Source organism: Falco naumanni, chromosome 1, assembly GCF_017639655.2.
Source record: "Falco naumanni isolate bFalNau1 chromosome 1, bFalNau1.pat, whole genome shotgun sequence".
Classification (NCBI taxonomy): Eukaryota; Metazoa; Chordata; class Aves; order Falconiformes; family Falconidae; genus Falco; species Falco naumanni.
The window spans coordinates 61,768,342-61,780,785 of record NC_054054.1 but is presented as its reverse complement, the minus strand read 5'-3'; the positions used below and the strand labels follow the sequence as shown (position 1 = coordinate 61,780,785).

The 12,444-nt window shown below is 41.2% G+C and overlaps 1 protein-coding gene across 5 annotated transcripts in view; it reads left to right on the top strand.

The window, feature by feature from the left end:
- MTUS1 (microtubule associated scaffold protein 1) overlaps positions 1-12,444 on the top strand; it is a 98,560-nt gene that overhangs the window by 61,189 nt on the left and 24,927 nt on the right. For all 5 annotated transcript variants that reach the window (XM_040596571.1, XM_040596564.1, XM_040596579.1 and 2 more), the window contains one exon: positions 5,999-6,216. In XM_040596571.1, coding sequence (XP_040452505.1) covers positions 5,999-6,216 — 218 coding nt within the window. The remainder of the gene's footprint in view (positions 1-5,998; positions 6,217-12,444) is intronic.

Genomic DNA, 12,444 nt, shown 5'->3' with positions numbered 1-12,444 from the left:
TGTTGGTCTGGGGGTGCAGAAGTATTGCTAGTGCTTATACCTGGCTCTCTTCACCTATCTAAATCTTCTGCAAAGATGTTACATGGATTCAAACTTCAGGTTGTGCTTCTGCAGTCAGGTCTTCAGTGGTATGAGAATAACTCTCAGGATAGCTATACAGCTAGAAATGGGGCAAGGGGGGAAGAAGCTGCAGCCTGTAGTTGTGCTAGGGAAATCCCATTGGAAAGCCCATGTGTGACTGCCTGGCAGGTGATACAGAGACCTGGAAAAAAGCTCTGCCATAGGTGTTGTGTCCACCAGGGCTGTGATAACCCCTGTGATAGCAGGACAGTTGGGGGATATCTTCAAGTCATGAGATGGTCTGTGTGAAGGATGTGTCTCTGATACCTTCCTGGTCCCATGAGTGTGTCTGGACTAGCGTAGGAGGCAAACTGGCAAGCGAGCAGTAAACTTTTATTGCAAGTGGGACTCCTCAAGATTAGCTTTTTAGCCAGCAGTACTGTGGCGAGCTGGAAGTCCTGCATCTGCTGGCATTCTTAGTGATGCTTCCCAGCCCAAACCAGTGGTGATGGGGGTTATTGCAGTTTTGAACGAATAGCGTAGGCCCTCTGTTCTGGGGTGTCTGTAGGATCATGGCTGTCTCCAAAAGCATCCTGGAGCCATGGCAGGGACAAAGGTGTGGTGTAAAAGTTCTCCTGGGTTCCAGCTTTTGTGCTGCTCCAAGTTCCACTCTGCTGGGTATTGTGCTGAATACCAACTCACCTCTTTGAAGGCAGACTGACGCCTTCTGTAGACCAAGGTCTACGTTGTGTTGGTCATTTTTTCCAAAGTTAATCCAATGACTGGGTAACTGAATTACTGTCTAACAAAACAGCTAACAGCCTTGTGTTATTAATCTGCCTGTTTTTACGTGGCACCTAGACCTGTTACAAGCTCTGTGCTTAAAAGTAAGAAGCCTTAGCTTTTACAGAGAGAAGTCACACTCTGATCTGGTAGCTAAAAGGCTTTGGCTACTGCCAAAAGTATCTCATTGGTTGGTTTTCCTATATTGCTCTGGTAACTGTTTATTTTTTGTGGACTAGAGGGCTTCCTCAGGATCTGGGCTCTTCCAAAGACTGCTGAAAGAACATTGCAAGCTGTGGGAATGAGGAAGGTGTGCAGTGGGAGTGGGGCAATGTCCAACGTGTTCACAGATGTACTCCTGAACCCTCACTGCAAACATTAGCAGAAGGACAGGTGCATAATCACCTTGTTGAATATACAGCTGAAATAACTAAGTGCAGTTGAACTGTCTGGGTTTCACCTCCTGCAGGCAATCCAAGCTCCTTTTGAGCTTTTGTGTTGGAAAGGAAGGGTGCGCTGTGTTCTTGCACACTGTTTAGCTGTGTTGCAAGAAACCTGGTTACTGATGCCCAGGCATACTTTGATTGATGCACAGATCAAATGACTGTTGGGAGTGGCTTTTGGCGTGACGTCCCACGTACAATGATGTCAGCAAAAGATTTTAAAAAATTCAGGTGTGGCATAATCTGCCAATTACACTGATTAGTGCTCTGGCTGAGTCCTGAGAAGGAGCTCTAGCTCTAGAGCTTTGCTTATTATTTTACTTAGTGCCTTTGTCTCACGTTGTACTAGACTTTTACCTAGTACCTTCACTGCGGCACGCTGTAAATTGAGGTAGGATACCATACCAAGGGCTATGTGCTAGCTCTCTTGCTATCCAGGGAGATCTGCTACCAGCTCACAAATGTCTCTGGCAGCTTGGAAGCTGTGACACTGGAAGAGGTCCTGCGGCTCCCGTGGGGTCGGAATGGAGTGCCTCGCTGCTCTGTTGGCAGAAGTGAAAGCTAGCCAGGAGGCGATGCAGGCTGGACAGAAGGAACTAAAGCACGATGTGGAAACATCTCAAAAGGAAATCAGAACAGTGTTAGCACTGCAGAGGAGCCAGCAACAGGTGAAAGAAGATCTGCAAGCAGAGGTGAAGTCCAGTCACTTGGATATAAGAACTGTGCTTGAGGAAATCCAGCGAGTAAGAGAAGAAATGGCAACTCGATTAAATACACAGGCTGATCTGGTCTTACTGATCAAAGAAGTGAGCACCAATTTAACATGTGTAGACAAGGCTTTCCAGAAAATGGAGGAGAGGCAGAAAGTTTTTACCAGCATGCATCTTCCTACAAGAGAAAATATTGAGCAAGGATTTTTCTTTGACAAATGCTTACACGAGACACACATGGGTTTTGAAAAACCTGTGGAAGCTAACAGTTTGGATGAGGAATGTGAAAAGAAGGTGCTTAGGGGTAAGGCAACGGTGACTTCAAAAGCATGGGGACAAGTGAGGTGGTCCCTACTTGTGCTTATTTAGTAGTTTGTTCGGGCTGTCTGGAATGCTTTTAAGAAATGTATATTTTTTTTTTAATTGAATCTCTTAAAAAAGATAATTTCTAGCTATCAATAGACATTAGTGAGCAGATCTTCCTAGTATATGATAAGCAAAGGAAGGCTTTGCTTTGGCTCTGCAAACCAAGTCGGTGATAAGTGTTTCATCGGGTGATGCAGTGACAGTGCATAAGGTAGAGAGGCTCGGGAAACCAGCAGTACCAGGCAAGCTCAGAGATGGCCAGCCAGTCAACTACAATGTCAAGTACTGGGCAGTACCCCAGCATGTAAATGTAACTTTATGAAACACACCCTAACCTACAGTTGTGTATTTCTTGCTTCTGAACGCCAATTAAGTAGCAAAGCTATGTATGGGAAAGAGTTTGCTTTGTGGAAAAGCTTGGGATGGGTCTAATATTCTCCTCAAAGAACTAGAGCCACTGCCATCTGTGTAGCAACTGTAGAGGGAGTGGGAGGATTGTTGAACCTTTTCCAAGGTCGTGGGGTATATTTTTTTTGCTAGTGAGGTACTTAATCTTCTGTGAGTGATTCAGGGATCAAAAGGCTTAGTCTTAGCAAAATTATTGCTTGCTTTTCTTTTTTTTTTTTTTTCCCCCCTTACTAGTATGAAGAATGGTAGGACTTTAGATGGTGGTTCTGTCCGGTCACTGTGCTACACGTGGTACTTGAGAATCTGATTTCTAATCTTCAGAGATTGAGCATTTCAACTAGATTGAGTACAGTGTTTTCCAGCCTGTTGGAGAGGAGTCCAGAAGCTAACTTAAGGGTGGAAATTGGTCTGCTATGCAAATCTGAATGTATAAAGGTGGCAAGTAAAAAAGCCAAAGTGAGGAGGACTTGGGCTGGTAACCAGTACTGTCTTTAATTTAGAGTCCATCACTGATGCATTGTATCAGTAATTAGACTCATGATGGTTTTGTTGTAATGAAAGCATGGCTTTTGTTTTGATACCATGGCATGCCTTCTATACAAATCTGGAAACAGTCTGTCATTGCCCAGAGGTACGTAGGCCATAAATAAGCACTGGAGTGTGACTGGTGTTAATCTGTAGAGGCAGTTCATGCTACAGAGGGTTCATGCTAGCAGAGAAATGCATTTCAACATTTGAAGTGGCTTTGTATAGCACACATCTATGATAAAATTGCCAACAGGAATGTCACTGAATTTCTCTGATGCATAGTTTTTGTTCAGCTTTTTTTAGTATAGCATCCAGGGTTTGCTTGGTTGGGTGTTTGAATGAGCTTCTAGGAAAAGACTTAGTAGTGTGAGCACCATGATAAAAGCAGTGGTGTGAAACCTGCAAACTGATATAGGCTGGCTGAACTCTGGAAACCCTGGGTAATCTGGAGTCTTGTCTCATTGGTGGTTAACTGTTGCATTACTGTATTGAAATGAAATCACTTCATTGGGTAACAGTAAGTAATGTAATTTTTCCCCAGAATAAAAATTGTTTGCAAACACTTGTTCAGGTTTAACACAGCCTGTCAGGGTCCTAAAAATTGATGTAAAAACAATTTTGCATGGTTAATTAAATGATGACATTAGCATCTCTATCAGTGAATTTACCCAGTACCTTTAAATCAAGAAGAGTGCTCTAGTTCTCTATTTATTGTAAGTGGAGCATTCAGGAAGGGAGGTGGAATATATGAGAGAGTAGGAGTATGTGAGCCAGTAGGGCAGGGAAGGACTGACTGTACATGTTTATTCTTTAGTCCCTGCTCTTTTTTTTTCCCTCTCTCCTTGATTATTGTTTTGTGATTTTTGAAGGAGCTTCAGAATGTAACCAGTATTTTCCTAAACACAGTATTTTCCGTAAGATTTCTGGAAATCTGACATGGTTGCTCTCAAATGTGAACTGTCATTCATTTAAAGAGGTCTGCTCAAAGGACATTGTTATGTCTAGACTGAGAGAAAAAAAGTGGTCACATTAGTTAAAACAGTGGTGAAAATAAGGTAACTAGAACTGGCAGCCAAGCTTGATCTTTTTCCCCCTATAGATTTTTATTTTGATTTGGGCTATCATGTTGATATACCTCTTAACAACTCTACTATTAAACTGCAAGACAGTCTGTTTCTGAAATACGCTTTTTAACAGTCAGCATCTCTGAGCAGAAGTGTAGTGAAATCTCTTTAAGAATACAGGAGTATCTGAATATGATATAGCAGTGTGCTGACAATTCTCTAACTGTGAGGGAGTACACAAAATGTTGCCTGGAGAGGATGTATTTGGAAAATTAATAGGCTTGGGAGGCACTTCATAGTCAAGCTCAGTAGGAGAGGCACAGAGGACATCAGTATTTTGAACAGGAAACTTGTTCTCAAATGTTTTGAAAACAGGTGAAGGCTGTGCAAGACTGATCTATTAATGCAATAGTTGATGTGTCAGTCAGGCTAACATTAACCGAGAATCAGAGCCTTTGTTGTTAATGCTGTCTGCAGTTGTGTGATTGAACCTTACCCTGCTGGGGCTATTCCAGAATCACTAGACAGCCTTCAGACCAGGTGCTTGGGCTTCAGAAAGGATTCATAAGCAACTACTTCATGTTTCTTAGTTTGTTCCCTGTTTTTGTGTCTTGTTTTGGTGTTTTTTTTTTTCTTCATGTCCCTATTTTTCTTTTCTACATATCTCACCTCTCAGGTTTCTTCACTTTATCTTGAAGAAATCTTGTTAAGATGAAACTGTACAAAGTAATCTGCTTAGATGTCTTCATTAAATTACCAAGGGATACTTACATATTGCATCAGCCTTTTATTGCAAAAGTGTTTGCTTGTTCTCTGCGTGATCAAATGGAGAGACTGGCCCTATCTGCACAGCAGTACTGTACACCCTTTCTAGTCTGCAGGCAGCAGAGAAACCCATAACCTCTCTGCGGAGTTTAGGAGTCGGGCACTGGGATATGTAACGTGGTTTCCTCTGACACGAGGTGGTTGTGTAGGGACTGAGGTTGCAACAATACTAAGAATATTAAATCTACAATGCAATTTTTGGACCGTGAATAGTGGCAGGGCAAACTTGAAATAGATTTATTTTTTCAAGTCTCATCCTTGTGACTGAAATTGCTGACACTAAGAAATGCTGCAAGACCTCTAGTTAATAAAGCTCAAACCTAAGCCACAGAGAGGGGAGGTTTTAAAATGAAAATTCTAAAAGAAAGAAAAAGACCAAGTAAATAAATGCAGGGAAAATGGTTTTGTATTCAGCTGTACTTTAGAGTGCAGGAAATAGGAAATCTGCATTGCAAACAAACGGTCAACTCTTGTTAGAAATACGTTACTGGAGAGGTACAATGACAGAGATCTTGCATTTTATGAACATACAAAGCACAGCATGAAGAGTATGCTGAAAAGTAAGACACGGGATACGTGAAGGTGAGGACGAAGTGGAAAATCGTTTACAAGGTTATGGTGATAGAAATTAACCTGGCAGATGATAGCGTCTGCTTTTCAGTGCTACTGAAATAACCCTTTCTCCTAGTTAGTATTTCTAGAAGTGTTTGTAAGAATTTATAACGACTTTCTTTTGCCACCTGTCTTTTCAGGTTCGGTGAGACTTCAACATGAAGTGCATATTAATTAGTTGTTGTTGTTGTTGTTCTAGTTGACAAGGGCAAGCAGCGGAGTCCCAAGAGCTCATGCATACAGACTCAAGCCTCCACAGATGTGCATTCACCTGGCACGAAAACAACGGAGTTGACACAGTACAAAACAAAATGCGAGACCCAAAGTAGAATCATCCTGCAACTGAAAAAATTCCTGACAAGCGGTAACCAGAAGTTTGAAGCATTAACAGTTGTGATCCAGCACCTGCAGTCTGAGGTAAAATCTTGCAGCTAATCAAGTTTGGCTTTTTTTTTTGAGCTTTTCTCAACAAGGGTTTCTGAAAATATTAATATGCCAATATGTAACACCTGTGTTTCAATTACAGTGATTTCTGTTTTCCTGTGGAGGTAGCAGTAAACCTACCCCTGCCATCAGCTGGGTAGGAAAAAAAATAATCCTGACACTGGGTTTCATGGCCTCTGCAGCTTTTTAGAAGCTTTGCATCCTTTTTAGAAGAGAAGTTTTTACCCATCTGTCATTAGAGTGTCCTTCAGGGTTGAGTACCTTTCCAAGTATATACTCCCAAGTTCTGCCCTTGTAGGAAAGATTAGTTTGAAAAGACAATCTGTATGACCTTGCTTTGTTATCTGACATTGGATAGAGGCGTGTATAAGGGGTAGACATGTTTTTGAGCTATTTGGAATAAAGAGTGAGTTACAGTGGTTTTATTTATTGAATCCTGCATTATTGGTGGTGTCTCAAAGTTACCAACATTTCATTGAAAAAAACAAATATAGAAATGCACCTGGAATTTAAAGTAGAATTACTCTGATGGGGTTTGATGTTTAATTGTTCTATTTGTTTGACATACATAATGTTCCAATCAGTTTGATATTACATTGGAAACTTTTGGTCTGCTTTGAAAACTTTTGAGAGAAGAAAAATCTGAAGTTGAGGAAACTACACAGTTATTTTTAATAATGTAATCATTAATAGCAGTTTCTTGTGCATTTGTAACTAATGTTTCAAGATTGGTATCAACTTTTTTCCAGCTGTTCCAATATGTAGTGTTTTTTACAGTCTGATACACAAAAATGCACTAAGTTGTCTTACTGTGCTGCCAGAAATGTAACATTCTCTTCTTGTGAGGTAATACCTGCTTGTTCTGGTTTGATCTGAAAGTACTGCATTTAGGTCCAGGACTGGTTCGGTTCTAATAGCAGTGGCTCCTAGCCAGTCTTGTGGGTTGGGTTGTTTTGTTTTTTTTTAAACTGATTGGAACACCTTTCCCTGCTAAGGAACTAGTTCAAAAATCTTTGAAGCATTTTGATATAGTATTTTTGGATGCCTGTCATCTAATATGAAATTGTGAAATTCTCATGGCTAAACTGCTGTACAAACTTCTAATTACCAAAAATCAAGGTGCCTATTATACAGTAAGTTATATAATTTAATATTTTTCTGGGTTCTTCTTTCAAATATATTGCATTGCAACTTTTTAAAATTCAGGAATACTTTATCAATGTCACATTTAATGAGAAGAAGCCTGTCATACATATTTCCTTCTTCCAGGCTGTTTTTACAGGTCCTTTACTCTAAGGATTTCTTGTTCCCTCCCCCCGCCCCCTCCAAGAATCATGGGGTTGGTTATTGGGGGGGGGGGGGGGGGGGGGGGGGGGGGGGGCGAGAAGGAAAAGAAAAAAACTGGTGTCGAAGGAGAGAGAGAACTGCATGGAGGAAACTAGTAATTTTGCTCCTTCCTTGTCATAATTCTTCTGCAGATGGAAAGAAAAAAGAAATTTTATTTCTGTTAAATTGTGTAAAACTAGTAATCTTGGTGAGTTAAGTCTAAGCACATGAAACTGGGCTAAAATGACACATTGAGGTGCTTTTATACCAGTTAGTGGTATTGAGGTTGTTCTCTCCCAGGATGAGAGGGTGCTGGCTGAAGAGTCACTGCCTTATTCCTGTGTATTTACCATAGGGGTGAGAAGGACTCTTCTGCCATAGTTGTGTACGGAATACTCATCATCTGGTAGTTAGCTGGGGGAAACATCCTGTAGGATTTCTGTGTTTTAGGGAACACAGCGAAGAGTTGTTTGGTGTTGTGGTTTGTTTTGGTTTTGTTTGTTGGTTTGGGTTTTTTTCCTTTCAGGTGAGGTGTGGAGTGTGGTATAGCTGCCTTAATCTTAACTGGCCATGTGTTTATTTTTCTGAAGTATCACTTGGGCACTCATTGGATGTAGTTTTCAAATTGTTTGGGTAAACTTGGGAAGAAACTTGGAGTTAGTTTTTAGTTCATGTGGCAGGGACTCATAGCTTAACTACTGCAGAGCCAACTGGAAGTCACTTCAGTTTCTGCTTTAAAAAACCAGAACAACAGAGCTGCGCTTCCATTCCTCCCAGCAGAGCAAATGTGAAGTGACACGATGCCATGTAAGCTGATCAAACAGCTTGCTGTAACCAGGGGAAGGTCCTGCTCTGGGCTGCCCTGGTGCTGGTCTGTCCCTGAAGAAGGCTGATTCAGCTTGCAACTACCAGAAAGCTGATCCAGCCAAAGAGAGCGTTTCTTTGACAGATTAGCGATGTGGACCATCCCAATGTGTGGTCAGAGCCAGCGCAAGGGTGCGACAGGGCTGAGGGCAGGCAGCCTGGCCAAATGGAGAAAAGAGCTGGAGTGAGCTGTTAGGTCACTCTGAGGCTGTGCAGCCCAGCCCGAGCCTCTTGGCAAAACCTGCCCAGTCTCTCTGCTTTCCCTGCAAAACTGAAGTTACTGGGAGCTGATTCAGCTGTTGGGTTTGTTTGAGTTGCTTTCCTTTTCTTTTTTTCTTTTTCCCCAAGAGGTCCAATGCATTTCTGCATCAAAATTTGGAGTTGCTTCTTATGAGCTCATTTGAAATGGGATATAGCTGCAAACAAAAGCGGGACTTGCTGGCAGCGATTTCTGTAAAAAATGCAGCCAACCCATCTGGAGTGAAGTTGAGAGGCTGTTGTCGAAGGGTTAAACGAGATTGAGGAATGCTGTGGTGCTGTTGCTGTCTGAGCAGGAATCTGGCAAGATGCTGCCTAAGCTCGAACCAGTTTGTTGCAAGTGTTATGCAGCAGCTGGCAATATTTTAACAGCTGTCTCTGGTAATACCTTCACACTTCAGTGGTCAGGGTTTGTCCAGGGGATTTCTCTGCTTAACTACCTTTACTAAGGCTCTGCTGAATTTAAAAAATTCTAAAAACCTTGCGGGAGCTACTGTTGCGCTGGGTCAAAACCAGATGGAAACACTCCTGGCTTCCAGAGTACATGATGACAATGAATGGTGTGGCTGATGAGAATGCCACGCTCTACTGAGTTTTTCCATTGTTAGCTGTACTGCCTGCCTGGTGGCGTTACAAACAAGTCAGACTGCGGGCTAATCACAAAAGCAAGCTTAGTCTTTCTAGGCTACTTGCACTCCCCGATCCCTTGGTAATTCCTGTGACTTCATATCTCTTTTCCTGTTCAGACGAGAAAGGAAAAGTGGCAGTACAGAGGAAATGGTGAAACTGGCCATTTACAATACGCGCTTGAAGTGCCAAGGAAAGCCATCTCCTGTTAACCTTTAACTGCATTAAGCTTTGAAATGTGTACTGCTGCATTGGAGCTGATCCTTGTATTCATTTTGCATATTAATTTTCAATTTATTTCTTGACCCTTCAGTAACAGATGTTTTCACAGAGGCTTTAAATACATGGTTTAGCACATCTGTGGTAAGTCAGGCTGTAGATGCCCCTCTTGCAACCTTGCCTTCTCTTTGCTTACCCTTGTGTCTACATGGACTGGTGCTCATCTGGCTTTGAGGAGCCAGTTCAAGCATCCAGTCAGGAAGAAAAAATATTATTATGGGTCTACTTTTATAGGTCTGTCCATACCCAAAGTGTTAGGGGTATGCCCCTGTGCAGTGGTTCACTGGGGGAAGGAATGGGAGTGAAGAACCACTGGTGCTGGAGTGGGGTGGGAACGTGTGTCTGAGAGGTCTGCAGCTGTGGGTAGGAGCCAGACGCTTTTTGGATAGGAAAGTTCCAAACTTGGATTGTTTCTGTGATGACTTGCAAAAGTACATCACCAGCTGTTGAGATGGAGGCTGTGGCAGCTCTTGCACGAGCCTCTACTCCTTGCCACCTGAGGGGTGCTCAGCCCCTTCCCCTGCCTCGGGGCTGCCCCTGCGAGGCTGCCTGAGCGCTGCAGCTGGGGAGTTCAGACCTCTAACTCGCTGCCCTATATAAACTCTTACAGGTTTCGGGGTGGAGGTGTTTTAGCGGCACAGTACTAGTTTGGCTTTGAATCTGGTTTAAGGGATATTTAGCTTTCAAGTGAAAAGGTAGTGTATTGTTAGAGTGACTTGATCGGCTCTGTGACTGTTCGAAGTGTTGACCAATATTACCTTTTCGTCCTCTCATTTTAATGCATAAATTGCCATACTCACAACTACTCAGGCTCTCTAAAAAAACTTCAGATGGTAAAATATTTAACTATTATAAACACCCATTTTGGTGGTTCTAGTGTTCAAGTGTTTCAAGAGCTCTCGACAGACTTTTCTGTGGAAATGAGTTTCAGATTTGCGTGCCCTGCAGGGATGAACAGAAACTAAATTTCACTGTTGTGCTTCTCCTTGGGATGGATACCAGAAAGACTGATATTTACAGTATTTACAGTACAAACTTCATTTGGGAATGATTGTGGTGACATCTTCAAGAAGTTTCCTTCATGGGGGGAAATGCCATATGAGAGGCCGTAGGGCCTTGCCATTAACGTGACATTAACATACCACTAATTCTGAATGTGGCACAGGAAGCAGCATAAGTAATGTGCTAGAAATTGTGTGGCTGAAACGGGCTTCGGCATTTCTAGGTGGAAATAGAAATTAACCATTAGTATATGAGTTACCATAACTGGCATTTCCTGACGTGGATGACTGTAAAAGCTGAGATACTAGTTTTCTTAGGAACTTCTTAGCACTTTAAAGAGGTTTGGTTTTTTTTTCCATCTTGGAATACATGGACACATGTATTGGAAAAATTTGTCCTGGCCTTTGTGGGAGTTCAGCAGAAAATGTTAATCAAGTGAGAAATACATATCTAGCTTAAAGAGCAGAGGTACACATTGTATCACTAAACCCAAAACCATTTACAGTGGAGGGAAGGGGTTTGGAACAGTCAGTATTTTTGGCTTATAAATAAAAAATATATTGGCAGGCATATTGTTTTTTTTTAAAAATAACATTTTTTATTTTTTAAATTATTTTTATTAAAATAAAATTTTTATAAAAAGAATATTTAAAAAAATAAACTTAATTGAATTAAGTTTACAGTTTTCTAGAAACCTAGCGTCAAACTTGACCCGTTCTCAGGATTTTCATTCAAAGGGTATCTGCTCTTTAAATCTAGCTTCCCAAAATATGGACGTAACTTTCTACAAAAGAGAATAAGGATTTTTAATTCAGGTAATTTTTGTGTTTCTTTAGATTAAAAAAACCCACAGATCACTTAGAAGTTGGAAGATAGTATCTTGAATTTGAGGAATCCAAATATTCTGTTCAGTAAAGGAGAGTATTTGAATAATAGCACGGTAGCTTCCCCCTGTAAAGAAACCTAGGCTCTGGCAGCTTGCATCTGACAGCCGTCTGAAAACAAGGAAGTTTCCAGTGATTCTCAGGGTCCCTATAACATGTAGCTGCTGATGGACAAGGATGTTTTTGGCAACAGGTTGACAATTTGTGAGCTCTAACATCCAGGAAAAGATTTTAATCCATTAATTACTGTGAAACTAGGCTTTGGTGGAGGTAACTTTTTGGAAGACGCCTCAGTTATGCAATTTATTGTATACACCTGGTTATTCAGAATGGGTTGCAGCTGGAGAGAATTGGGAGTCCTGTCCTATAGCTACTCCTAGCAGAGGGTGTCTTGAGAAAAGACACCTTTTGATTTGAAACAAATTTGGTGGTTTGGGAAACTGGTGTTGCTTTTCATGAAGTTGATTCTCATGACTGCCTGGTTATTTCTCCTCATTCTGCTTCTGGTCAAGAAGATGCAGAATTGATGACAGTAGCAAGCAAGATGTATCTATTACAAAATCAAAATTAAAGGGAACAGTTAGTCAAAGAAAGAAAATAACATCTTGGCTTCTTGTTTCTCTGTTCTGTTTTGTGTTGCCTTTTCAGATGAAATTCTAAACAGCCTCAAAATGGAATTATGTAGAGAAATGCTGTAATGTTATGTTCAAGCATAGGATCTCATATTCTAACATTTGAAAGAACTTTTGTAAAGATTATTATAATTTTATAGACGTGAGAATTTAAATTGTGACATTAACTTGTCAGAGCTGCATGGTGTCTGATAGAGACTGTCAGATGAGATGAACTGCAAAAAAAAAAAAAAAATCAGTAAATACCGAAAAATAAGTAGTTGCTTGGATAGGGTAAACTTAATTTTTTATGAGATGGAATTTTTACAGGGAAGGAAGGAGTCATTCTA